This window comes from Bos grunniens, chromosome 5 (genome assembly GCF_055505025.1).
Source record: "Bos grunniens cultivar Pamir isolate PY7600 chromosome 5, Bosgru_T2T1.0, whole genome shotgun sequence".
In the NCBI taxonomy this organism is placed as follows: Eukaryota; Metazoa; Chordata; class Mammalia; order Artiodactyla; family Bovidae; genus Bos; species Bos grunniens.
The window spans coordinates 39,916,149-39,943,277 of record NC_141169.1 but is presented as its reverse complement, the minus strand read 5'-3'; the positions used below and the strand labels follow the sequence as shown (position 1 = coordinate 39,943,277).

Genomic DNA, 27,129 nt, shown 5'->3' with positions numbered 1-27,129 from the left:
TCTAATATTTTAAATCTAAATAAAAAATCTAATATTTTACTCTGCTGAAGACTGATAAATTTGAATATCATAGCCAAGAAATGCATCCATTAGTTTGTTTTATTCAACCACATAATCACTTTCAAAAAGTGAGGTATTGACTCAGGGAACTATATTCAATATCCTATAATAAGTTACAATGGAAAAGAATATGAAAAAGAATAAAATCAACTATACTTCAATTGAAAAAGTGAAGTACTTAAATGTGAAATACCTTCAGTGTTAAATTATTTTGAAAAAAAGTGAAGCTAAGTTTATTATTATAGGTGATTTTTGAAACTCCCAAAAGAATCATTTTATGAGAAGTAGTAAGGTATTATGTATGCAGATATGATTAAAAATCACATATGTACACGCAAGCACATATGTGTATACATGTTATCTAATTCCTGCATATGCATATGTATACACACATATATATGTGAAATCATGCATATTATATGTATGTGCATGAACCCAGAGGTTAGACAAACTAAATACTAATTGCTCTCCTGTGCTATTTCAAATTTTCTTGGCCATGACCTTGAAAACATTATATAACTTACAAAGCTTCAGCTTCCTTAACTAGAAATTCAATACAACAATGCTTTTAATACTGCCTTCATAGAGGTTTTAGACTAGGAAAAGATAATGCACTTAGAAAATTATGAAACTCTATAAATATAAATGTTAATCTTTATCACTTTACCAAAAAAATCTACTGACTCGTTCTTACTGTGAAAAAATTTCCAGAGAATATTTGACTTGCATATATACCTCTCTTAAATAAACAACTATGAAAACCCCTCTGATTATGGTGAGGAAGTATAAGGCAACATATGCAGAATTATCTTTTGTAGTATGTATGGAAGTATAAATACAGAATTTTAATATTAGTTTGATTATAGTTCTGAAGACAAAGTTTTAAATTGTGAATGGCTTCTAAATAGGATACAATTAATTAATTATCCATCATTTCCTTCAGGTAAGTCTCTGTTTACAATTTAAACATGTCAGCTTTGGAACTTTGTGCTTCAGGAATAGTAAGAAAAGCCACAAGAGCGTCTTTTGTTCTTGACTGATCACTTAAAACTCATTTATTGGGTGGCACTACCTAATTAGAAAAGTAATATCTAACATCTGGATAGGATGGATCAACCTTATGCTACACTTGAAATATTTTGCTTAAAGAAAAAAAAAAAAAAAGGCTTTGCTGGAATAAGCTCCAATAAATGATTGGAAGCCATCATGTGAAATGTGTCCTAGATGAAATTACCTCCCATGAACAGTAAGTCATCACTCAAGTTTGGCCAATTAAAGTGTGGATAAGCTCTTAAAAGAGCTTTAAATATCTATTTATTCTAAAATAAATGATAGTTAATATACTTCACCCTACATGTAAAGTAGGGTCTAGTAATAATCTGCATGGGTAGGATTTTTTTTTTCACTTTTTGAGCTACATAGATTATAAATCCCTTTATAAATTTGTGTGATCATAACACAGAAATCCCTTTAATAAGTATGGACTTAAGAATATAGCTATCAGGTTTTCTCAGACAGCTAAGGCAGGATTTAAAAATCACCCTAGCAGAAAGTACATTTCCTGGGTCCAGAGAATTCTGGTATTAACATCATCTGAGGATCATGTCAGCTGAAAACAACATCTGACAGTTGGGATACAGAAATGAGTGAACAACTGTAAAAAAAAAATAAAAAAGGGGGAAAGGATAAAAGGAAGAATGAAAAAAAGAGAGGGAGAGAGAGAAAAGTGGTCTACAGATCAAATTGGGCGTCGTTCTCCTTAATTTTATTATGATTAATTCTAAAATAGCTCATTAACATTTTTAGAATCAGTTGACAGAAAAAATTTGGCATGCCCCCTATAACTCAATAGAAAAACATGAACCATATTTACAAAGACATTTAAGTTTCTGGGGACGATATTGCATATCCAGCTGACACTGTGTCCTCTCCCTTACAGGTCGATCCAAACAGCATCGCTGCAAAAGACGGCCGAATTCGAGAAGGGGATCGTATTTTGCAAGTATGTGGTGCAGTTATTCTCTCTAGTTTCCTTCTATCTGTCCAACAGTTTTCATTTTATTTCACACCTTGAAAAATATTAGAGAAAATGATTTCCCTTTGTTTATGGATAGTAACATCTACAAAACTAAAGCTATCATTCAAACCTTTTTTTTAAAAAAATTGATAGTGCCATTTATTAAGGATTATTAGCTAATAATTTTAGTAAGACATAATCTCTGGACTCAGATACCTCAGCTTCAGCTTCCAGCTCCATCACTTACTTGGAAGCTTTACTTAACTTCTCATTGTAAGACTGTTTCCTCATCTTAAAGAATGATAACAGTAAAATATATGGTGGCAAAGGTTAGATGTGATTAAGCCTGTGATGTGCTTAATGAGTAATAAGTACATGGCCAGAAATAAGTGTATGGTATGTAATAAGCATGAACTGCTGTTGTTACTGGCATCAACAGCATTTATTGCTGCCTTTTCCACAATAAATTAGGTAAACAGTGATCCCAGTGTTCCATTATGATGAAAGTTTAGAAATATGAAGTCTTAACTATTTACAAATGAGTTGCTGAGGACAGGTGGAGGATGGACATGTGAAAACATAGAGATGGACTGAATTTCAGTTTAACAACAGAGATGGTAAGCACCTTATGGGAGATGTATAAACTGGAAAGAGTTCCAAGCCAAATCAAGAAAAACCTTGAAAGCCAAAGTTTCTATCATAAATCTTCCTTGACCCTCTTTGTCACTTTTGAGTCCTTTCCCATAAAGAGTGGCTGCAGGAAGACACACAGCACCCCAGCTCTTGTATCCAATTTAACCCCAAAAATAAGAACAGAGGCCTTTGAATTTCGCTGCAGAAAAAAGAAAAAAAAATGAAAGTGTTAGTCGCTCCATCATGTTCGATACTGCAACCCCGTGGACAGTAGCCCACCAGGCTCCTCTGTCTATAGAATTCTCCAGACAAGAATACTGGAGTGGGTTCCTGTTCAGTTCAGTTACTCAGTTGTGTCCGACTCTTTGCGACCCTGTGGACTGCAGCCTGTCAGGCTCCGCTGTCCATGGAATTTTTTCAGGCAAGAATACTGGTTTGAGTTGCCATTTCCTCCTCTAAGGACTAGAGTAGGTAACCATTTCTTTCTCCAGGAGATCTTCCTGACCCAGGGATAGAACCCTGGTCTCCTGCATTGCAGGTAGATTTTTTACCATCTGAACGACCAGGGAAGCAGATCACACCTGTAAAACAGGAAGGAGGACTCAAATGACACATTGAAGAAGTTACCACCTGTTGATATATTCTGTAAAACTTTTAGTTGTTATATCTATCATTCCCATTTCTCCTTCTTAGATATGAACCCCTGAAAAATATTTCTTTTGATTCAATACATTTGGATTCAACACTCTACCTGGAACCAGGGCTTTAAAACAAACAGGCTGCCATGGCAGCCTTTGGGGAACTCCCTGTGTAATTGGGAAGACAGCTGCAAACACAGATGATGACAGCACAAGGTGGCATTGTTGTGAGAAAGCTGTGCCATACCAGAGGGCTGGCCTACTCAGCCTTCTGCTGTTTCCTTTACTTTCTTTAGGGGGACACTCACCAAATCACACCCCTTCTCCATACTCCTTCCCTGCTCCAGTGAGAGGCCACAGAACTCCTTTTTCATCAGGGACCCTCTACTAAAGCTCCAATTAGGAAAGAATTGGAGATTATTCATGGTCCCACTAGTTCTCAGGAAACTTCAGGAATATATCATTTCAACTTTAGTGAGCTCCTTTGTGATTAAACAAAATAGGATATGTCCGTCACTGGATAATTCAGGGGCAGGAAAAGTGAATCAAGAAGACTTAGTCTTGTCTGCTACTCTACTTTCAATGTCTCTTTCACACATATGAATAAATGAGGGGATGAAACACAGATATTCAGTAGAGTGCCAGAATAGACGGAGGAGTAAAGCTTTAACTATGTATCCTCGTTAATAAAAAGCATAGTATTTTAGTGTGCCATCCGGATAATGAAGCTTCAAAAATATTTCGTTAGTATTTGACTTACGAATCATTTTAAATGTGTTGTTTACTTTGTTAATATCTTCAATTAAGTCAACTGAAAAGAATGTAACCTTCCTTTGATGCTGAGGGTCACATCATACCCAGCTGTCACCGCCCAATGCTAAAATGGAGTAAAATGCTCTGTGACTGAAAGGTCTGGAAGATTGTGTGCCCTGATATCAAGTGACCCTAGTGAAGTCGTGAAGTCGCTCAGTCATGTCCGATTCTTTGTGACCCCATGGACTGTAGCCTATGAGGCTCCTCTGTCAATGGGATTTTCCAGGCAAGAGTGCTGGAGTGGGTTGCCATTTCCTTCTCCAGGGGATATTCCCGACCCAGGAATCGAACCCGGGTCTCCTGCACTGCAGGCAGACGCTTTATCGTCTGAGCCATTGGCTACTTTTTCTGTGTTTTGTCATTTTCCTCCTGCTGTTACCAGCTGTCACTTTTTCCTTTCACCTTCTACTCACCACATCCCATATTCACTACTGCAGCCTCACGGACTCCCTGCCTAGTTTCTAGCTCACCACATCCCAAATACAGTTAGTAAAATACAGTTAGATACACAATACACAAATACAATTAGTGAAATGGCACCTGTTAGTTCTGCAGGTAGACTTCAACAGTTGTAGAGTACCTGTGTTTCCATAGTTGCATACCACATGTTCTGACGCTTCCTTATTTTTGGCTATATTGTGGGCAGTTAAAGTTATCAGATAAAAATTTTTCTGGATAATAAGGCATTCCGTAATGGAGCTGGTTCACTGAAACAGCAGCAGGATTGATAAAGTGCTGTGGTTTGCCTGATTAGTTTATATTCAGTGACAAATATGTCACATCTAATGAGTAAATACCTGTCACGTTAAAAAGCCTAGAATTCAGTTCTATCTGCACACACAGGAAACAAAGAGTCTTAAGAGTGATAGTAAAATTATATTAAAGAAAACCGTGACAAAATTGTACTCATAGACAAATAGCTCCTGTGTGGCTGGTAAGGAGATTATGGGATACACTGTAATGAACAATTAATGACTCCTTTCCCAGGGAGATGAGAGTAGCAGAAAGAGAGGATATCTTCTCATCCTTTAGCTTTCCTGGCTGGCTTTGATTTGAATGAATCTTGTTGAAGCAATTGTGATTTTAATTTCCTGTTCACAATGACCTAAGTATAGTACCTCTATGGCTCTGCCCTCATTGTGTGGCTAAAATTTTCTAACTGTAGTGCTCAGTGGACATGTTAGAGGACCTTCCTCAGTGGCCCCACACACACACATGGGTATTCACACACTATTGATAGAAGGTAGGGATCATACAGAAGAGAAACTATGACCCAGCTTCATGAGAACATATTCTAGCTCTCATGTGTTTTTTTTTTTCCTCTGCAAGTGCTTGACAGTCTATTTGCTGTGCTATGGCTACAAACTGGTTGTATCAGACATGTTCCCAGGAATTAATATGGGGAAGTCCTTTAACAAAATTGTAGTGCTGAGCCAGAAAGAAAAATTAAAGACACATACATGATTGACTGTCTAAAGGAAACAGTGTTCTATTCTCACATTCTCTTTGGCATTGTAAGCATATAGTATTCCATGTAAGTATATATTTTTCTAATCTTGGCCAGAAAAGTCAGTCATGTTTCTAAGGATTATTCCCTGACAAAACCCTGCAAAAGCGCAACAAAACAGTGGAACAGTAAGCCCTCTAATTAGTTCTTTCCTTCTCTGCCCTAAACTGGTCCTTAGCATTCTTCCTACTCTTACTTGCTTTTTTTGGATAACTATTTTCTTGCTGTTTCTATTTGTTTCACCTCTGTATCTCTATGCTTCCTTTGCCTTCTTTTTCACAGTGAAATATCAATACATTTGACATAAATCTTTCCTCTTTTGCTTAGATTTTTGGGTTTTCAAATAAGAAATTCTACCACCTATAGTTCGTTGAATGCCAAAAACTTTAGTTGCCTATCTGCCCATGGTACACTGACATGAAAAACCTAAAAATTGTCATATTTAAACAAAAACGAAGCTATATGAAGACACTTCTAGGCTTCTAAGTTTTTACACACATTCACATACTAAGTTACTTCAGTCATGTCTGACTCTTTGCTGCCCTATAGACTATGGCCTGTCAGGCTCCTTTGTCCATGGGGTTCTCCAGGCAAGAATACTGGAGTGGGTTGCCATATCCTCCTCCAGGGGATCTTCCTGACCCAGGGATTGAACACTCATCTCTTATGTCTCCTGCATTGGTAGGGAGGTTCTTTACTACTAGTGCCACCTGAGAAGCCACACACACACACACACACACTCATAGGCATGTACAGGAGATTAGGCCTGAAGTGGGGTTTTGGCTGATTTCTCTTTGTAATTGCCACAATTCTCTTCTAAACCAAGATAATATCCATTTTTAAACTAATGTTTACATATGCCCATGCACAGAAAATGAGACAGATATATTATCTAGCAGGTTTTTTTTTTTAATTTATAACAAAGTTACATATTGCCTTCTTCCTCTCTTTTTTCCCCTCTATTGTCTTGAAATGGAAGTCTTTCATTAAATAGTGATGACTCCATTCCTCATCTATGTCCTCCCTTTGTTTCTGGCTCCTTCACTCTTTCTGTCTGCATGGTGTTTCCAGGCATAGGAAGCTGTTTTCCCACAAGCCATCCTTCAGCTATGAGCCATCATTCAGGAAACAAAGCAAATGAAGGTGGAAAGCTCTGTTTCCATTCCTCAAGTATTTTCATTCCATGAGAAGAGTCTTTGATGAAACCTATGGCTGCATTTTTTGTCTCAATATCAATCTGAGTATCAAACTAATGTTCCAAGTACAATGGAATCTACTAACCCAGTGGCTCAGGTGACGTTTATTTTAAAAAAGAAATAAAAATTACATGTTAATGCCTGTTTTCTGTGGCAAATTTATTTCACTCCACCTATGATTCTGGATGTAAACTGTTTCTACAATATATGATCTGTCCTCCCAAAATAAGGACATAATGCCCAGACTGAAGATCATAGCTCTGGTCATTATGAGTTCACAGAGGAGATAGAAAAATAAAGGAAATCAAACTCAGCCATAGTGTTTCTTGACCTTCTAAGAATTAAAAATACATATGAGATAGATATATCATAAGCTAGAACCATGTTTACTATTGTGGATTTCATTGTTATGCATGAATTTTAATATAGTTGCTTTGTTTAGAAGAAGATTAAAATATAAATAATCATAGTAATAATAGCAACAATAGCATTAATAGTAATATATACCAACCTTGTGCACTTTCTGTATACAAGTCACTTATTTAAACCTTTTACATATATTAGCCCATTTAATCCTGTAACGGCCCTCTGAGAGAGGCACTATTATCTGCATTTTAATAGAGAAAAACATAATAGTAACATTAACATGAATGAAGAGTGTTTAGATTAATGGTAAGTAAAATTTACATGAAGAATTTGGAAGTGAGAAAAAGTGAGAACTGCATTTCAAATTTTTCATAAAAGTTTAACATAAATTGTGTGAGATCATCCAACTCATTCTCCTTAGGATCAATGTGCCTACAGAGGAGGGAACAAGAAAGACCAGATGCAGAAGAAGAAAGATGCTCACATAGATGCACCACAGATATACTACAAGAATTACTATGAAAGGGGTGCAAGCCCTCAAAACTCAAAGAAAGTAAAACTTTTCATATTATTATTTTTAAACTACACACAGGTGGGAGGAGTAATCCTCCACTGCCAATTTATGTTAAAGGAATAAAGGAAATTTATTTAAAGGAAAAAAGGCCTTGAACCCAGTACAGAAATAGCTTTTCAGATATATATTTACAAAAAAAAGGAAAACTACAACATATCCTTCTGGGTCATTAGTCCCCAATTTGGAATAAAAGTTTTGTTTTGTTTTTTTCTAATTTGATAAATTTTATTTGGAAATTGCAAAAAGAAAAGAAAATAGATTTGAAAGTTATAAAAGCTGAATTTCCTGTCCACACACACAAGTGAAAAACTGAGGAGCTATTCATTTGATTACAGTAAGAAAATACAGCATGTGGTTGTGTGATTTTTCCCTCCTTTGACTATTATTGTCTGCTTCCTTCATACTAAATATGAGTCTATAAGGATCATTGATTGTGGTGCACAGATGAGATTCCTGAGCTTGTCTTCAGATAATTATGTCTGTCTTCATGAGTCAGCCAGAATCCCAGAGACCCACAAGGAGAAAACCTCAGGAGTCTACTTCATGCTTTTAAGAAGAAATTCTCAATGAAAGATGTTAATTATTGAAAATAGTGGTCACTGCAGCCACATTTTGTTTAATTTATTGACATAATTAATACTTATTTTAGATAGAATTGCTTGACCTCTTCAATTGAAATTTCTTTCTACTTTCTTTGATTATGTGTTATGGGTCAAAAATCTCATTGTCTCTATGGAATAGAATGATTAATAAAGTAAAAGAAATTTATAAAGGGCAAATAAAAATACATCAATAAGAGCTAAATACCTTTGAACATGAAAATGTAGTTTAAAATGCAAATTTTAGGAACCTTATTTTCTCTGTAGCACTTAGGAAAAAAAATGGTACATTTCAAACACTACTGGAATCTATTGTTTTTAATAAAAAATTTACTTAAGTTTTCCTTTCATTAAGCATTCCTATTAAAGAAAGCATTTAAGTTTTTAAATTTAAGTATACTTAAGAGTTGAACCTTATTTCATTAGTTTTGTTGTTTTAGAGAAGCAGATAAATCTGAGAAAGGAGCTGGGAGTAGACGAGGATGTTACCGATAAGCTTGTTCTCGTTTGATTAGTTAAGCATCAAAAGATATCCGGAGAGTGATTTGGGGCAACTGAGTCAGACCCACATGCAAATATGAGATGATTAAATGAAAATGCAGGCAGCAGCGGCCGGGAGCATCACCCGGTGAGAGATAACAGGGCGGCTCTCTAATTGGCTCCCAGCAAGCGCGCAGGATGACGGATTTCAGTCGTGGTATTGCTGGGCCTGCTCTCCCCAGCACCATTATCTCAGAGTGACACATCCATTACTCTGAGCGGAGAAAGATGAACGTCACCTGTCAGGGGCTGGTTAATTGTGTTGCTAGATGTATGTTGCCAGGGCGCAGGTTGGACATTTATGAACATAACTGCTTCCTCTGATGTCCGCCATCCTTCAGGGATCGATATGGCTCTTACAGTAAGCGCGTAATTGAGTGAAGGCACTTACCACCGAGGGGCTGAAGACGAGCCCACTGTGTGAGCTTCATTGTCCATACATTTACCATAAATGAGCTGATATTTGCCATTTATTGTGTGCAGCATTGTGGAAATGGAAACTAATGCGCCACTTTCATTTGTTTTCTAGATAAATGGGGAAGACGTCCAGGATCGCGAGGCGGCGGTGGCCCAGCTGTCTAGCGATGAGTGCAGGAGAATCCTGCTGCTGGTCGCAAGGCCAGAGAGTCAGGTCAGAATACAGAGCAAAAGCCTTGGGCTGAACCGTAGGTTCATTGTCTGCTATTCTACATCAGATCAGTGCCACAGTTATTTGTAAAACCAGGCACACAAAATAGAATCCAGTCATCATTCCCAATTTGCCAACCTTATTAAAACAGTTATAAGACTCCTTAATACTGCTCCACATAAAGGCAGCTGAACAACTTATTTTTTAAAAGAAACACAAAATTGAATAATTACTCTCTCCTTCCACTTGCCAGTTATTTAAAATTAATTCATAAATGAAAAATGATTGACTTTATGTGATATTTAATTCTGTGTGCATCCCTGCTTTAGGTTGTCATCTAAAAATACTTAATTGGCATATTAAGGTATCTTAAAAGAATCTCTAATGAGAGAAACATTAGCATATCTTGCTATCAACTCAAATCTTTTTAGAGTGCCTTTATCAGATAAAAGACATTAGGTAGCATGATGTGGTTCCACATATAGTAGATGAATTTTTTCCAAGGTTAGCATGACAGACACATCTGTCTGGCCAAAACCAAAAACTGATAGCTTCTAAGGAATTTTTTTATATCTTTACAGAGGGAGATGTCATGAAAGTAAAGGAGAGGTAATGGTGGAAGAAAAGTACTATCGGTACTTCTTTTTATGTCCTTTTTATCCCCCACCGCAATGCAGAAAGGACCTTACATTGTCACCATTCTATCCTTCTGTCAGTAGTTTGAGTGAAGTTGGTTATATCACCATTTGTCTTTTAGGTTATTGATCTGATATTTTTCAGACTCAGTAACTACATCCTATCTATAAATTACATTGAGTAAGTGTATTTCAGTGTCAGACTGAATCCTGACTCGAATATAGTGGTTATAAAAGATCACCCTTTCCGCATATATTTCCTTTATGCCCTTGACCATTCTAAATGGTTCCCATAAAGCCTTCCATAGCCCAGGGCAGACTGAAGTTGCACACCTGAGGTCCTGGGAGTGGGGTTGGACAGGCTGCAACTGGCTGGGCTGCCTATGTGAGAGTGAATTATTAAAATACGTATGAAATTGCACTAATTACCTGGACGTTTGGCAAACCAGTTAATCTCAATGACCCCATTTTCTTGAAAAAGAATAAAGAGGCTAAAAATACATATTAGTGAAATTAATGGTAAATTGAAAAGAGCTGAATAGTCACCCTTTGTAGAAAAGATACTTTGACTTTATCCTGTGGTTTCCCTGCCCTTTCCATGTAACTTCTAGACAACCTCATTAATTTAGAATTAAAGCATTTCCTTTACTATGCCATGTAACAGCTGTAATGTACTGTGGAAAGAATAGAAGTTAATAACATAAGACCAGATCCTGTTAATCTTTGATAGCATAAATATTCTCAGTAGAACCAGTGGTGTTTTTGAATAACTGACTATACTCCTAACCCAAGAGTTCATGTTGGAGTATGAATTTTCAAACAATACTTTCCACAATTGATAAAAGATGGTCATCTGACTCTGAAGGATACCATCCTGTCTGACAAAAGTAAGATCTTCCTTAGCCCCTTGATCCTGAAGAAGTCATAATGATACTGGAATGAAGCTGATTGCCTTTAGAAAATCAGATTTCTAGAAAAATAAGGAAAGAAAATGCATTGTAACACCATACTTAAAAATGTAATTTAAGCATCACATGCTATAAGGTGGCAAACGTAACACAAAACAAAACTTGTATTTATGTCACCATATTTTCCCATCAGTTTCAATATGTTTCATTATTGCATTTTTGTGCGTATATTTTATTTAGGAAGAGTAGAAGTTTATGTGTTGTTTTTCTAGCCTTTTAAAAATAATGTTTCAAATAGTCTCAGAAATGATCTACAGAGTTGCTGGGGGCAGTATTGTGCAACCATGCAATATTTTAAAATAACTCATTTCTTCCATTCCCTGTCAACGTCAACTTACTTTCATTTTCTGCCCATTTTCTTCCTTGGACCATTAAAGATATTACTGTTTTGCCCTATTCCTCTTGGGACACTGGATGAGAACAGGCTCTTGCAAGAACTGTAGAGAACTTTTGAGACAGTGCAGGTTGTTCCTTTCTTTGAGATACCACATGTGATCCTCTGCGGTGCAGACAGATCCCCTTGTATAATTATGACTATGCTCAGCTCCAGGGAAAAGTTGGTCTGCCAGAGCACTGGACTCAGACTGCCATATTTATGCCAGTCTGCCACATTATGGGAAATGTGACAGGGAAAGGTGAGCCAGAAGAATCTCTCCTGACTTAGTGTGCTGTGTATCCCTCCAGCCTAGAGGGACACCTTATCAAAGCAGACGGACACTAACTACCCATGGCAACTCAGGGATCTGTGGGTTAGATAACAAGATAAGGGTTATAGGGAACTGTTAATTTCTATCATTTGTTCTCTTTGTCTTCCCCACCCCTTCATTTCAATTTCAAAAGATTCTGTTCTATCATTCACTGTATCAGTGTTGGCAAATATTTTGTTTTGACCTGATTAAAGAAACATTCCTTGGTATGCTTATAAAAAATAAACAGTTCTAGCTTTAAGTAATTTCTTTTGGAGTCTGGCATTTGCAACTTCATGAAACTTAAAAGGGATTTAAAAAAAATATAAAACTTGAACAATTATGAATTGAACGGAATTTAAATTTTTAGCCAGCTTAATTTTCATAGCTCATCTGCATATCAAAGTCACTGGGGTGGAACTTGGTCAAGTTATTCAGGCCAAATTGAAATAAATGAGGATGAATAAATGCATTGATGCTTTTGGCCCAGGCAAGTTTGAGATAATTTAAGGTCTAGATAGACTTCAGTAAATAAAAAAGAAACCTATGATTGCCTTATTTTAATGAATATGATGTATATACCCTAATGCCTCTTCTGATGTAATTTAATGTTTTCTCAGGGATTCCCAGGTGACTCAGTGATAAATAAAAAAAATCTGTCTACCAATGCAGAAGACACGGGAGATCCCTTGGAGGAGGGCATGGCAACCCACTCCAGTATTCTTACCGAGAAAATCCCATAGATAGAGAAGCCTGGCAGGCTACAGTCCATGGGGGTCACAAAGAGCTGGACACAACTGAGCATGCAGACAGGTTTATTTGTGTTTAAGTTTTAGAAGTTCAGCTGTCTTAAAGACAAGCTTATTTTATGTGTTTGCTTGGTGCTTAAGCATTAGTCTGGTAGTGAAAACATCTCCCACTCTTGTTAATTTTGACTCACTAGAAAACTGCTGTTCCATTGTAACACAGAGTAAAGAAAAACTTTGACAATTATTCAGTTAATTCAATCAGTATAGACAGCTAATTTATGTAATCCAGCTCCAAAATGGCAACCCACTCCAGTACTCTTGCCTGGAAAATCCCATGGATGGAGGAGCCTGGTAGGCTGCAGTCCATGGGGTCGCTGAGTCGGACACGACTGAGCAGTTTCACTTTCACTTTTCACTTTCCACTTTCATGCACTGGAGAAGGAAATGGCAACCCACTCCAGTGTTCTTGCCTGGAGAATCCCAGGGACAGGGGAGCCTGGTGGGCTGCCGTCTATGGGGTCACTCAGAGTCGGACACGACTGAAGCAACTCAGCAATAGCAGCAGCTCCAAAAACCCACTTTGAGGCAAATTATCTGTATTGACTGTCAACACTTATCATATTAACAAGATAACCACAAGTTTTCCACTTCCCTTTGTATTAAGAAGCCAAAAGGATTTGCTTGGTTTAGTTTGTGTTAAGACTCCCACAAGAATACCTGCCTTCAGCACCCACAGACAAAACCCTGCATGCTTCACACTGCTCCCTCACCCTTATATGCAACATGTAAGCTCTTTTTCCTTGGAACTGGATCTGAGAAATGAATCACAATAGTTATACCATAGCATCACTTTGTTTTTGAGAATAACTTGGAATTTTCCTTTTTTTCAGATAAAATAAATGTGGATATTTGTGGCAAGGAGCCATCTTGTTAACTTGAAAGTCATCCACCTCAAAATCAAAAACAGAGTGAGAGTAGCTCGTGCGTGCGTGTGTGTGTGTGTGTGTGTGGGTGTGTGTGTTTGTTGAGAGGGGCACTTTGTGTGGAGTTGCTTTGAGGTTGTTGTTAAGGAAAAAGGCCCTATTGTCTCATAGCCCTATTAGTACCACTGCAGTTCTTTAGCACGGGGACTGTTGGAGGTAATGAGCATGACAGCTGTGGATTATGCAGCATGATTTTCATACATTTTGAAAGACAGTAATGTTCTGTGCTGTGAGATCTACTCAGTTACGAGAGAAAATCTGTAGTTCTGTTTTAGGAAAAGATAAAAAGCATAAGAGCCCAATTTTTTGTTATCACCTTTTCTTCCTTCTGAGAGGTGAACTATAGGAGGCTGGTATTTTGAAGAGAATCATTATGATAAAAGGAACTAGTCAGGCATCACCATTTAAGTTTACCCTATTTTAGCATGAGTCCTCACTAACAGAATATAATGTACTAATGTATTCTTATGTAGGTGGATGAAGGCTGGCTGGAAGATGAAAGGAATGAATTATTAGAGGAGTTAAACTTGGCCATGTTGGAAGAACAGCATAATGAAGCGATGCAGCGCACTGCTGATGAGGTGGAGCAGGTAGGACCACGATCTGAACTCCATCATTGGAAATGATGCTATTCTTCCTTAAATGCATAATCTTAAATGAAATTTTTTTTTTAAAAAATCAAAAAGTTTTAGTGAACATCTCTGTGATGGTAATTTCTGAAGGCAAAAGATCATCTCAAATGAAGCGGAGGAAATAAATTTTTTCTATTAAGACTATTTTTAGTTTGGGAAGCTTAGGGACCATTATGGAGGGCACAGTAGGCTTCAGGTGCTGACTCAGGTACTGTTCAATGTAATTCAAAAATTTAATAGTAAAAATATATTTTGCCTCTCAGTACACCAGCCGGAGATAAACTATATCTCATGAAGTAACCCCTCCTCCCCAAAAAGTAATTTTTTTTATTTTAAAATATCAATGTAGATATTTGAATATCTACTTGAGGAAGATGATGACATGATTAAGCCACTGATCTTATTTGGATATTTGGTATCATGATTACACTGAATTACGAGTAGTTAGACGAGATTATTGACATCATTTTGCCTTAAGGTCACATATTCATTCAACAAAAAATTCTGAGCCCCTGATATACTTCTAGTACCACATTTGATCCTGAGAATACAAACAAAATGAGCAAAATTTAATGCATAACTGGTGAATAATCAAAGTGTAGTTTGTGGCAAACTGAGCCTTAGGAATCTTTTCATTTTTGTTTTCATTGTTTTTTATTAGATAAAGTTAAGATCAATATAGCCTAGATTTTTTATGTCAGATTCATGTCATTCATTTCCCTGATATAATTGTATTAACACTTCTGCTCTCTATCTGCTGATTGTTTAATTATCATCCTATTCTCAACATTAATTGTTAACTCACCGTAAAAGATTATTATTTTAAAAAGTCCTGACAGTTAGGCTTAGGAACATAAAACACAAACGTCCTATCACTTTACCAAACTGAATGATGAGATACGGTGACACGCTGACATCCCATAACAGAGGGGGGTGTGTGTGTGTGTGTGTGTGCATACACTAATAATTAGGTTGCAAACTACAGTTGACAGAACCATGTGTGCTCACCATGGGTACTCAGTGGCCACCTCACAAACAGTAGTTCATGCTCAAAAGCAATGCTGCTACTGTAGTGATTGCTTTTCAATATGAAGAGGACAGATTGAAATTTTTATGTATGACTTCAACACTGGCCACAAATAAAGATATTTTTTGGTGGCAGCTGCTGGTTATGAGCAAGAAAGTCCTTGCTCCAGGCTTTTTCTCTCTTAGAGACAAAATGTGACCTGATACAGATTTGACAGGAGGATGTTGGAATAAAGAAAGAAGGGAGAAATCCTTTCCAGGTGAAGTGATATGGTGTCAGATGCTGCCTACTCATCCGACGTAATACAAATGCTAGGTCTTTTTAGGTAACACAAGGTGTCCCTGAGGTTAGATTTTCACTGTGTAGAAATTTTTCTTCACCATAAGACTGAAAAATGATGAGAAATACAGAAACCTTTAAAAGTCCTTTGCCCTTATAAACAATAATACTACTTTAGAAATGTCTTGGTAGAAACATTGCCTGTCACTATGATAATTCCATAGGGAAATGATAAATTATAGAGTAGCATTATATCAGAAACCAGGAATTTTAGTTTTGAGAATAGAAAACTCTTTTTATTTTCACATGTGCTTATAAACCAGTAACGAAAGAGAAATGCAATTTAAAATTTCATATCCATATATAAAAGCTAAAATATACATCCATCTGAAAGTTTCACCTTACATGCTCTCCTTGGTCCTGTGGCTGCTGTTGACACACATTTTGTGAACAAATTTGTCTATCATTTATACTCCATAAGAAAAATATCACCTTCTTGTATTTTTCAGCTTACTCTTACACAGGAGAAAATATAAGTATTGTGGTATACAAACTAAACTGTCCAATATCAGTAATACCCTCTGGGGATTTTATAGGGATTCCTTGGTGGCTCAGATGGTAAGGAATCTGCCTGCAATGTGGGAGATCCGGGTTTGATCCCTGGGTTGGGAAGATTCACCGGAGAAGGAAATGGCAACACACTCCAATATTTTTGCCTGGGGGTTTTATGGTACAGTGTGCAAATGTTACCACATTTGATGTCGCTGTCACCTTATAGCAAGGAATATAGAGATTTATCAAGTTTTCTTTCTATTGTTAGTTACAATTACTTATGTATGTTCGCTCACTAAGTCGCATCAGTTATATCGTACTCTGTGCAACCCTGTGGACTGAAGCCTGCCAGGCTTCTCTGTCCATGGGATTCTCCAGACAAGAATACTGAAGTGGGTGGCCATGCCCTCCTCCAGGGGAGCTTCCTGACCCATGGATCAAAGCCACATCTCTTACATCTAGCTGCATTGGCAAGCGGGTTCTTTACCACTAGTGCCTTATGTATAACATTCTTTTTTATCAATAAGACATTTTAAATCAATCATAGTATGTTCTCAACAAATAAGGAAAAATATTTTATGGAAATATTGAGAATCCTGGAACTAGCATGATACATGGTCATGTTCTCCCTCCAATTCATTATGTTTTTTCTGCCATTACTTGATTGAAAGAAAACAACAATTATCTGACACTTTCAAACCTGTCTTACTTTTTATCACCTATCCTTTCTTTCTTTGACACTAACAGGCTTAATTATATCTAATTATATAATTTCCTGCTAAAGGGAAAAATGTATATATGTATAAAAGTGAGTAAATTTAGACATAAGGAGAAAACAATCTAGAAATTGTATTTGTAGACTTTTATAAGAGAAGTGATAGAATAAAGAGTAGCTTTACGCTATTCACGGAGAAACAACTAGATGTGCGTCTCCCTAGGGCAATGACAGTTAACTGCTCTGCATGAAAAGCCAAAAATTGCCAGGGAGTGAAGTTCACATATATATTTACTTACATATCTGTTTGTTGACATTATGCCCTTGTCTGGCAATCAGTGCTGCTCAGATTTTAGGGGAACCATCATTTTACTTTCAGTAGAATAAAACTCACTTCTGGGGGGAATTACTGGCTAAGAGTAGAAAAATCTTTTAAAGTAACCCAATGAGTCCTAAGACATCACTGTTGCTCTTGAGCAACATGATATGGAGATGCCTTGAAGTCAAAGTACATGTATGCAAGAATATAGCACCTTGGATGTAAAGAAATCCTGTCCATGGAAGATGGCACTGGCCTCCTAGACTTCCTGCCCAAGAAGTTACATCCACCTGGGACTAAGTTTCCTTATCTATGGATGGAAGGTCTTGGGCTCCTGTACTTATTCCTGAAATGTTGTGATATTTCATTTATTATCATCAGTGTATTACTAGATCCAATGAAGTTTCTTTTGAACTTGAGAAAAGTTCATGAAGAAAAGAAATAGTAACATGTGATGTGGCTTCTGAACTCCAGACCTTCATTGCTGAAGACTGTTTTGGGATTCTTTCTTACTCATCCTTTTGTATGTTATCGCCTCAGAAACTCATAAAGTCACCTCATTTATACAACTTCACTCCAGTTTCTCAACTAAAAGAGAGCCTAAGACAAGAATCACTTATTTTAAATCACTCATTTAATTTTAATTTAGTTATTTTAATGTGCCCTGTTTTATTTATCTTCAAGTGAGTAGCATAGCCATATTCAAGCAGCTTTTGCTTTCTTTTAGAGCAAAAAAAAAAAAAAGACTGCCATCAGCCAATTGCCTTTATTCGTAAAACAGTTATGGATACTAAAATTAGGGTAGCTTTATAGGAGCTGAACTTTTGCCAAAAGCATTGTTTTTTCAAACAAGTTTTCAACGACTGATTTTCAAAATAATTAACTTTCTTTCTTCTCTTAATTTTATTTTCCTAGCCAAAAAAACAAGAAGAAGAAGAAGGCACAACAGATACGGCAACATCCTCATCCAATAACCATGAGAAGGACAGTGGAGTGGGGCGCACAGATGAAAGCTTGCGGAATGACGAGAGCTCAGAGCAGGAGAATGCAACCGAGGATCCCAATGGCACATCTCTGAAAAGCAAAAGAGGGCTGGGGAAGAGCCAAGACACCCTGGGAAGCGTTGAACTTCAGTGCAATGAGAGTTTTGTGTCTGGTGAATACATTGACTCAGACTGTATTGGCAACCAAGATGAGGAGTGTGAAAGATTTCGGCAGCTCTTGGAGCTCAAATGCAAGATAAGGAAGCATGGCGAGTATGACCTGTATTACTCAAGCAGCACAATAGAATGCAATCAGGGAGGACGAGAGGGAGTGGAGCATGAACTACAGTTGCTTAATGAAGAACTGAGAAACATTGAACTTGAGTGCCAAACTATCATGCAGACTCACAGGCTCCAGAAAGTGACAGACCAGTATGGAGATATCTGGGCATTGCATGATGGAGGATTCCAAAGTTATAATACCAGCATAGATACCCAGAGGGGGAAACTAGATGACATCCTTGAACACCCAGAAAAGTCAGACAAAGACAGTTCGAGTGCTTACAACACAGCTGAAAGTTGCAGAAGCACTCCACTCACTGTGGACCGTTCCCCTGACAGTTCCCTTCCAAGAGTGATCAGCCTCACCAATAAGAAAAATCTGAGAAGCACAATGGCAGCCAACCAGTCCTCTTCTGGACAGAACACTAAAGAGTCAACCTGCACCAAAGCCAAAACCTCTGAACAAGGCTGTGTCATTGAAGGCAAAGAGAAGACTTCAGAAAGCAGCAAGCTTTCTGATCCAGAGAAGACCAGCAGTGAACACATCCCTTATCTCTCTCCTTACCACAGCTCCTCCTATAGATATGCAAACATCCCAGCACATGCTAGGCATTATCAAAGCTACATGCAGTTAATTCAACAGAAGTCCGCAGTCGAGTACGCTCAGAGTCAGCTCAGCTTGGTGAGCGTGTGCAAGGAGTCTCAAAAGTGCTCAGAACCCAAGATGGAATGGAAGGTGAAAATCAGGAGCGACGGGACGCGGTACATCACCAAGAGACCCGTGCGGGACCGCATTCTAAAGGAGCGTGCCTTAAAGATCAAGGAGGAGCGGAGTGGCATGACCACGGACGATGACACCATGAGCGAGATGAAGATGGGGCGCTACTGGAGCAAAGAGGAGAGGAAACAGCACTTGGTGCGGGCCAAGGAGCAGCGGCGCCGCCGAGAGTTCATGATGCGGAGCCGGCTGGAGTGTCTCAAGGAGAGTCCGCAGAGCGGCAGTGAGGGCAAGAAGGAGGTCAACATCATTGAACTGAGTCACAAAAAGATGATGAAGAAAAGAAACAAGAAAATTTTGGACAACTGGATGACAATCCAAGAACTGATGACCCATGGGGCCAAGTCCCCTGATGGTACACAAGTTCCTAATGCCTTTTTGTCTGTCACCACAGTATGACCCAATGGATGGAATGCAGCTGATTTTCAGAGGGTGCTACCAGTTTGGGTAGAGGATGCTTGCCTCGTTCAATGTGGCATTTTTATATATATTTTGTGACTCTTTACAGTTTAAATTTTTTGTAAGCAAAAATACCTGCTAATTTTTCATTTGTTTTTCATATATCGGTACTTCTTTTTGGCTGAGATTTCTTTCTTTGACTTGTGATATATTCATACTACTCATTTGTATATAAAAACAAGCAAAAGGAAAGAAAACAAAAAAACTTGCACAAAAATACTGAGGAGCCAATTAATTTCCTATTTTAATGTACCTATTATAGATCTGGATTTATTTCTGTAGTTTGCTTATTTTCAACTTTAATAACAACTCAATGCCAAAATATTTCTATGCTTGCTTCTTGACTAATACATATAAAATCAAACCTGATGATAAATCATGTGCCACATCTTGTTTTACACATAAAAATCACCTCTTTTTAACATCCTGTTGTACATTTAACACATAAATGGCCATTATCTTTGTCTCAGTAAAGTGTAGGTGGACAATCTTCCTGTGGTATGTAGTGACACTGTTTTTGTAGTTAGATAGTTGTGGTAATTGTGACAATAAAAGAGAAATAAATTATTGATTACCCCTGAGAAAAGCTATCAAGGAGTGTTCTATTTCCATTGTTCCCTGTGGTTACCAGATATAAATTAGTTATATATGTATACTCTTTAGAAGACTCCTAATTGTGAATTCTAAAATGTGTACATTTTCTATCCCATTTTTTCAATAAATTGTCCTGAAATACTTCCCATAGATCATTGTGTCCCATATTCTTACCAAGATTAAGTTATGTAGAGCATCTAAGAGTTGCTGTCTAAGCATTCAGTAATCATGAGTTCATGCTCTCCTTGACTGCTACCCATGTAAAGAAAATCCAAGAACAATTTAAGGGATGATATGGAGACAGAGGATCAGTAAGTAGCTGAGACTGTTTGTAAGGACAGCTCAAACTGCCATAACGACATACTATAGGCTGTGTGGCTTAAATAACAGGAATTTCTCATAGTTCTTGAGGCAGGAAACTCAACATCAAGGCACCAACCAATTCAGCTCCTGATGAGGGCTCTCTTCCTGTTTTGTAAATGGCCTCCTTGCTTTGTCCTCACAAGGTAGAGAAAGAGAGGAAGCTGTTTGGTGTAACTTCTTTTAAGGACACTAATCCCATCATGAGGGTCTCGCCCTCATGACCTCATTTACCACCCAAAGGCCCCATTTTCAGCTACCATCACATTAGGACTTAGAGCTTCAGCATATGGATTTGTCAGGGGAGAGGTAGTTCAGATCACAGCACCATGAGCATTTGTTTAGTTCATCTTTTGGAAAGAGGTTCTTGGAAACTATCTTTTCAATAATTTTCAGCCTACTCAATTACATATGCCTTGTTAAAAAGTGAGATTGTTAGATTATCTGATAGGATATTTGAGTCTAGCTTTTCATCATACACATATCAACTATATCATATATCAATCATGATGCCTTCAAAGTGAAAGACCAGACAAATGTGTGTGTGAATTTAATCAAATTTTCATTCAACCCAAGAGACTGTTGTAACATAACAGAGGCACAACATCTAAACATCTTTGAAGCTACTTTCCTGTTTAAAAACCTATAATGGCTCCTTGCTATCTCTTAAATCAAACTCTGATGCCCCAGCCTTATTTTCAAAGTTCTCCACTAACTTGCCCACCTTGCCTCCTGTGCCTCCTCTTTAGGTTTTCTCTGAGTTGTTCTGGCTTCCGAGCAGCCTGCCCATTTTCACTGAAGTTATCTAATGTTATTTACCCATCTGGAGTTTCTGTGCCAAATCCTACACCTCTCTTAGAGAGTAATCACATGTACATTTTCTCTTTGGAGCCTGTTTTGATGATCTGGGTTTTCTCTGCATTTTGACATACACTATGATGCACTTGCAGTTTATGTTACCTTGAAGATTTTATCCTTCCATTATTTGGATCACATACACAGAACTTATTGTCTCCCTGTACAGATCTAAAGTTCATGGAGTCTGGCGCTTGAGTCACCTTCTTTGTAAATCTCTCATAGAATGTCATTTAAACAATAACGAATGCTAGTTGAGTTAAATTATTTTATTCACTTATCTCACGTATTGGTCCTTTTGTTACTATTTTCCTTACTCGTCTACCCGTCTGAGTTCTTACCTTTTAAAGGGCTATTACGTAGATGGAAAGAAATAAATCTTATTTACATATAATAAAAAGCTGGTCTCAAAAATTTTAAGATAGTAATAGCAACTTAAGTCAATTGAAAATTTCATCACTGCTAACTTTAATCCAATCAATGAAACTACTCAGTGTACCTAGAGCTAAATTTTGATCAGATGGTTTTAAATAAGAATGCCTCTCTGTCTTAAAAACCCAGTTTCTTCCTGATCTAATGACTATGGTTATTGTTTATCCTCTTGATACAACTCGGTTTAAATATTCATTGAATTCAAATTACTCCTATAGATAAACGAGTTTGGAACCAATATGTAGATATTTTCCAGAAGAAATATGTACACATCTTACAGAATGCAGTGTTTCCAAAGTTACCAGCTTAATTTTATTTTTATTAAGGCCAAGTGTGCTTGCCAATTTTTTAAAACTGTGATGTTAGTGTTTTTCATGTCTGTGTTTATACAGTTCTACAAATTGAGAAATGTCTTTTTCAAAAATCAGTGAAAATCTGAGAAGTGTTATGTTTTATCTTTCTACATAACATATCTTTGTGCTAAGCATGTTTTTTTTCTAGTAAATGAATAATAAACCTGCTGCTCAACAAAGAAAAATAATTGACTATATGTGAAATATTTTATTTTAGTTCAAAAGACGTATGTGAATGTGAAGAGGAAAAAATACTTTACTTGGGCTTACCTTTGAAATTCCATATTTTCTATTGACAGAAATTGGTGTTAGGATCCATAGGTGAATGACCTAAGGAGGGGAAATAATGTATTCTCTATGGGCGTTTCTTCACTGTGTGTCATGAAGAAGGCTATTGTCACCACGTTATTTTGTGCAGACTGGCCCTTTAGGAGCACACAGCATGGCTTCCTCTAACATAACCTTTCCATAATTACATATTGATTTAATCCATGCCTTGCTGCTGTGTCTAAATCTTCCATCTAAACATATTTTTATGCCTCCAATGAGCTGTTACTCTCAACTTCAAATTATTTTGTGATGGTGCCACTATTTGCTGGTCTGTCACACTTATCGCCTGAGTCTTCTGGAATTTCTGTTTTACCTCATAAGTGACAAAGCAGTGTGAATTTTCTTTTCTAAATATGTCAGGTTGTCTTCAATACCCTTACCCAGTCATCTTTTGGTATATACTGTCTCCGTCTCCTGCCTAATTACCTCGACAAATCTGGATTTGTTCTCCCTGGACACTTTTCCCAGTCTCCCTAACTTGTGGCAGCAACACTGGGCCTCCTAAATATTACTTTCCTCACTTTGCTTGAATATCTTCAGAAATATTTTCCTGAGTATAGGATAAAATCTGAATGCCTGAGATATTCATCAAGGACTTTATATAATTTAACCTCAACTTTTTTTTCTGTTTGATCTCACACTTCTCTCCAGAAAGAATTTCTAACTCAGACCTCAAGAAATCTGTGTCTTACGGAGTGGTGGTAGCTTAGTCACTAAGCTGTGTCCAACTTTTGCCACCCCATGGACTGTATCCTGCCAGGCTCCTCTGTCCATGGAATTTTCCAGGCAAGAACACTAGAGTGGGTTGCCGTTTCCTACTCCAGGGGACCTTCCTGACCCAGGGATCAAAGTCACATCTCTTGTGTCTCCTGCATTGGCAAGTGGATTCTTTACCAACTGTACCACTTGGGAAGATGCACCTTCATATCAATATTCTTCCAACTTTAGTTAAAATTTAATGAAATTTTATTTTTTATTGATTTGTACTCTGCTATTTAGTTCATTTCCATTATTTTTATTTGTATGAATAGTCATGGATTGGCATGATATAATTCATAGTAGCACAATAATAATTATTAAATAATTTCTATTGATTTTCAATGAATTGAATACTGCAATAGGTTCACTGACAAATTCACTTATTAAAAAATAAAGTAAAAAAAAAATATTCCCAGAAAATTATTTTCCACTTACCTGAAGTCTATGTTCTCTTTCCAGTTTCTCATCATTATTTTCCAAAATATAAATATTTGGAACTTTATTAAAAAGATTTAAAATCTAGGTAAAACAAACCATTTGCTTCTGTAAACATGCATGAAGCAGCTTCAGAATTTCGATGAATAATGACAACAGGAAACCACTGACAAGACAATTGACCAAATCAGTCCTTATTAATAAAAGAATATTTTGAGTTTGTTTTTTTTTAATTCTCTTTTATTTCCATCTTCCACTCAAGTATGCTACCTTTTTCAACAGGACTGGTTTATACTGGAACAGGTTTATAAGGAGTCTCCTTGTAGAACTGAGTTAATGGTCCCATGAAGCTGATTATTTGAGAATGTTTTGTGTTACTTCTAATGTCCCACTCTGCTTCTGCTTTAGTCAGACAGGACTCCCCACAGTTTGTCTAACATGCCTCTCTTATTTTCAAGGCCACTCTGCATGTGGTGTTCTGCATGTCAAATAAACCCTCTCCTTTCTCTTTGTCAACATTTTGCCATCTCTCCAGGGGATTTTCCCTAACTCTTGCTAACAGCCTCTCATTTCTGAACACTCATAGAAGGTACTGTCTTATCACTCCCTTGGCTTTCCACCCAATAGTGTCTAATATTTTTTCCATAATGTTTCTCTTATGATTCAAGTTTGTTGCACAGTTAGTAATCATTGCCACACAGATCCTTCTGGAATTTCTTCTGTTTCACCAAAAAACAGCTGCTCAGGATTTTGAGTGCCTTGCATGTTTTACATGCCCTAGTCAACTGTTGTGTTGCAACAAGTACTGCTCCTGAGTTCACTGGCCAATTATAAATTAGGGTCCCATTTATTACTCAGTATCCTACTTCCCAGCTCTGCCCTTTACTAGGTTCATATTCTTAATAAAGTTGGTTACGCTTGCTGCTGCTCATTAGAGGGAGATAATTATAGCCTTTTTCATAAATTGGGAATCAACTGAGCTAATACATATAAAGAAGCTAGATGAGTGTGGGCACAGAGTGGGCATTCAATAGATATTAGGGCTTATTTTTATTTTCTGATGAGTTGTTGTTCAGTATTTTAGGCCTATCTGACTCTTTGAGACCCCATGAATTGCAACAGATCAGGCTCTACTGTCCTTCATTATTTCCCTGAGTTTGCTTAAACTCATGTCTACTGAGTAGGTGATGCCATCCAACCATCTCATCTTCTGTCACCCCTTTCTCCTCTTGTCCTTAATCTTTCCCCACATCAGGGTCTTTTCCAAAGAGTTGGCTCTTCATATCAGGTAGCCAGAATATTGGCTCTTCAGCTACAGCTGAAGTGCTAGATATTCAATTCTAAAATATGTTTGAATAAACAATTTAATAAACCATATACTTATTCAGCTTTACCTCTTTGATGGTGATAAGAACAGATTAGATGAGATCCAACTTCTCAACACATCTTGGAAAATCTGTGAAATACTCTGTGAAGCAAATTGTAATCAAATATTTCCAGAAACTAGCCCTACCCTGATGTTCTCATTATGGTAGGATCAGTGAGTATAGTATAGATTTCTATTTTTTTCCACTTTATTTAGCCCTACTTCATTATTGAAACAGAATGTTAATCAGAAAATCAATCAAATGGAGAACACAAAACAATAGAAATGGACAAAACAGTCAAAAGAAGGAAATATATTTGGAGCCTACAATGTTCACTGTGTTAAATACTTTACATGGATTATTAGTAAACTTCTTGACTTAGGAAGATGAAATGTGAATATGTGAAAAGTAACCTAACTTTACAGAGCAGTCAGTGTAGAGTGAGAAACACAAGAAGTTTAAGGGGAATGGAAAGTTACGGGTAATGCCACCTTTGAAAAGCCTTCCCTGGTCTCACAGCCTTGAGACTCAAGTAATGGTTCACCCTAAGGATCAGTCCAGTTCACTTCAGTTCACTCGCTCAGTCATGTCTGACTATTTGCGACCCCATGAGTCACAGAACGCCAGGCCTCCCTATCCATCACCAACTCCCAGAGTTCACTCAGACTCACATCCATCGAGTCAGTGATGCCATCCAGCCATCTCAACCTCGGTCATCCTCTTCTCCTCCTGCCCCCAATCCCTCCCAGCATCAGAGTCTTTTCCAATGAGTCAACTCTTCACATGAGGTGGCCAAAGTACTGGAGTTTCAGCTTTAGCATCATTCCTTCCAAAGAAATCCCAGGGCTGATCTCCTTTAGAATGGACTGGTTGGATCTCCTTGCAGTCCAAGGAACTCTCAAGAGTCTTCTCCAACACCACAGTTCAAAAGCATCAATTCTTTGGCACTCAGCCTTCTTCACAGTCCAACTCTCACATCCATACATGACCACAGGAAAAACCATAGCCTTGACTAGACGAACTTTTGTTGGCAAAGTAATGTCTCTGCTTTTGAATATGCTATCTACATTGGTCATAACTTTCCTTCCAAGGAGTAAGCATCTTTTAATTTCATGGCTGCAAACACCATTGGCAGTGATTTTGGAGCCCAGAAAAATAAAGTCTGACACTGTTTCCACTGTTTCCCCATCTATTTCCCATGAAGTGATGGGACTGGATGCCATGATCTTCGTTTTCTGAATGTTGAGCTTTAAGCCAACCTTTTCACTCTCCTCTTTCACCTTCATCAAGAGGCTTTTGAGTTCCTCTTCACTTTCTGCCATAAGGGTGGTGTCATCTGCATATCTGAGGTTATTGATATTTCTCTGGCAATCTTGATTCCAGCTTGTGTTTCTTCCAGCCCAGCGTTTCTCATGATGTACTCTGCATATAAGTTAAATAAGCAGGGTGACAATATATAGCCTTGATGTACTCCTTTTCCTGTTTGGAACCAGTCTGTTGTCCCATGTGCAGTTCTAACTGTTGCTTCCTGACCTGTATAAAGATTTCTCAAGAGGCAGATCAGGTGGTCTGGTATTCCCATCTCTTGAAGAATTTTCCACAGTTTATTGTGATCCACACAGTCAAAGGCCTTGGCATAGTCAATAAAGCAAAAATAGATGTTTTTCTGGAACTCTCTTGCTTTTTCCATCATCCAGCAGATGTTGGAAATTGATCTCTGGTTCCTCTGCCTTTTCTAAAACCAGCTTGAACATCAGGAAGTTCACGGTTCACATATTGCTGAAAGATGATGCTGTGAAAGTGCTGCACTCAATATGCCAGCAAATATGGAAAACTCAGCAGTGGCCACAGGACTGGAAAAGGTCAGTTTTCATTCCAGTCCCAAAGAAAGGCAATGCCAAAGAATGATCAAACTACCACACAATTGCACTCATCTCACACGCTAGTAAAGTAATGCTCAAAATTCTCCAAGCCAGGCTTCAGCAATATGTGAACCATGAACTTCCTGATGTTCAAGCTGGTTTCC

The 27,129-nt window shown here is 37.6% G+C and overlaps 1 protein-coding gene across 1 annotated transcript in view; it reads left to right on the top strand.

The window, feature by feature from the left end:
- PDZRN4 (PDZ domain containing ring finger 4) overlaps positions 1-22,397 on the top strand; it is a 431,725-nt gene extending 409,328 nt beyond the window's left edge. Inside the window, exons 7-10 of the mRNA XM_086403895.1 lie at positions 2,000-2,062; positions 9,473-9,574; positions 14,066-14,182; positions 18,032-22,397. Coding sequence (XP_086260021.1) covers positions 2,000-2,062; positions 9,473-9,574; positions 14,066-14,182; positions 18,032-19,558 — 1,809 coding nt within the window. The 3' untranslated portion in view covers positions 19,559-22,397. The remainder of the gene's footprint in view (positions 1-1,999; positions 2,063-9,472; positions 9,575-14,065; positions 14,183-18,031) is intronic.
- Positions 22,398-27,129: the final 4,732 nt, after the last annotated feature.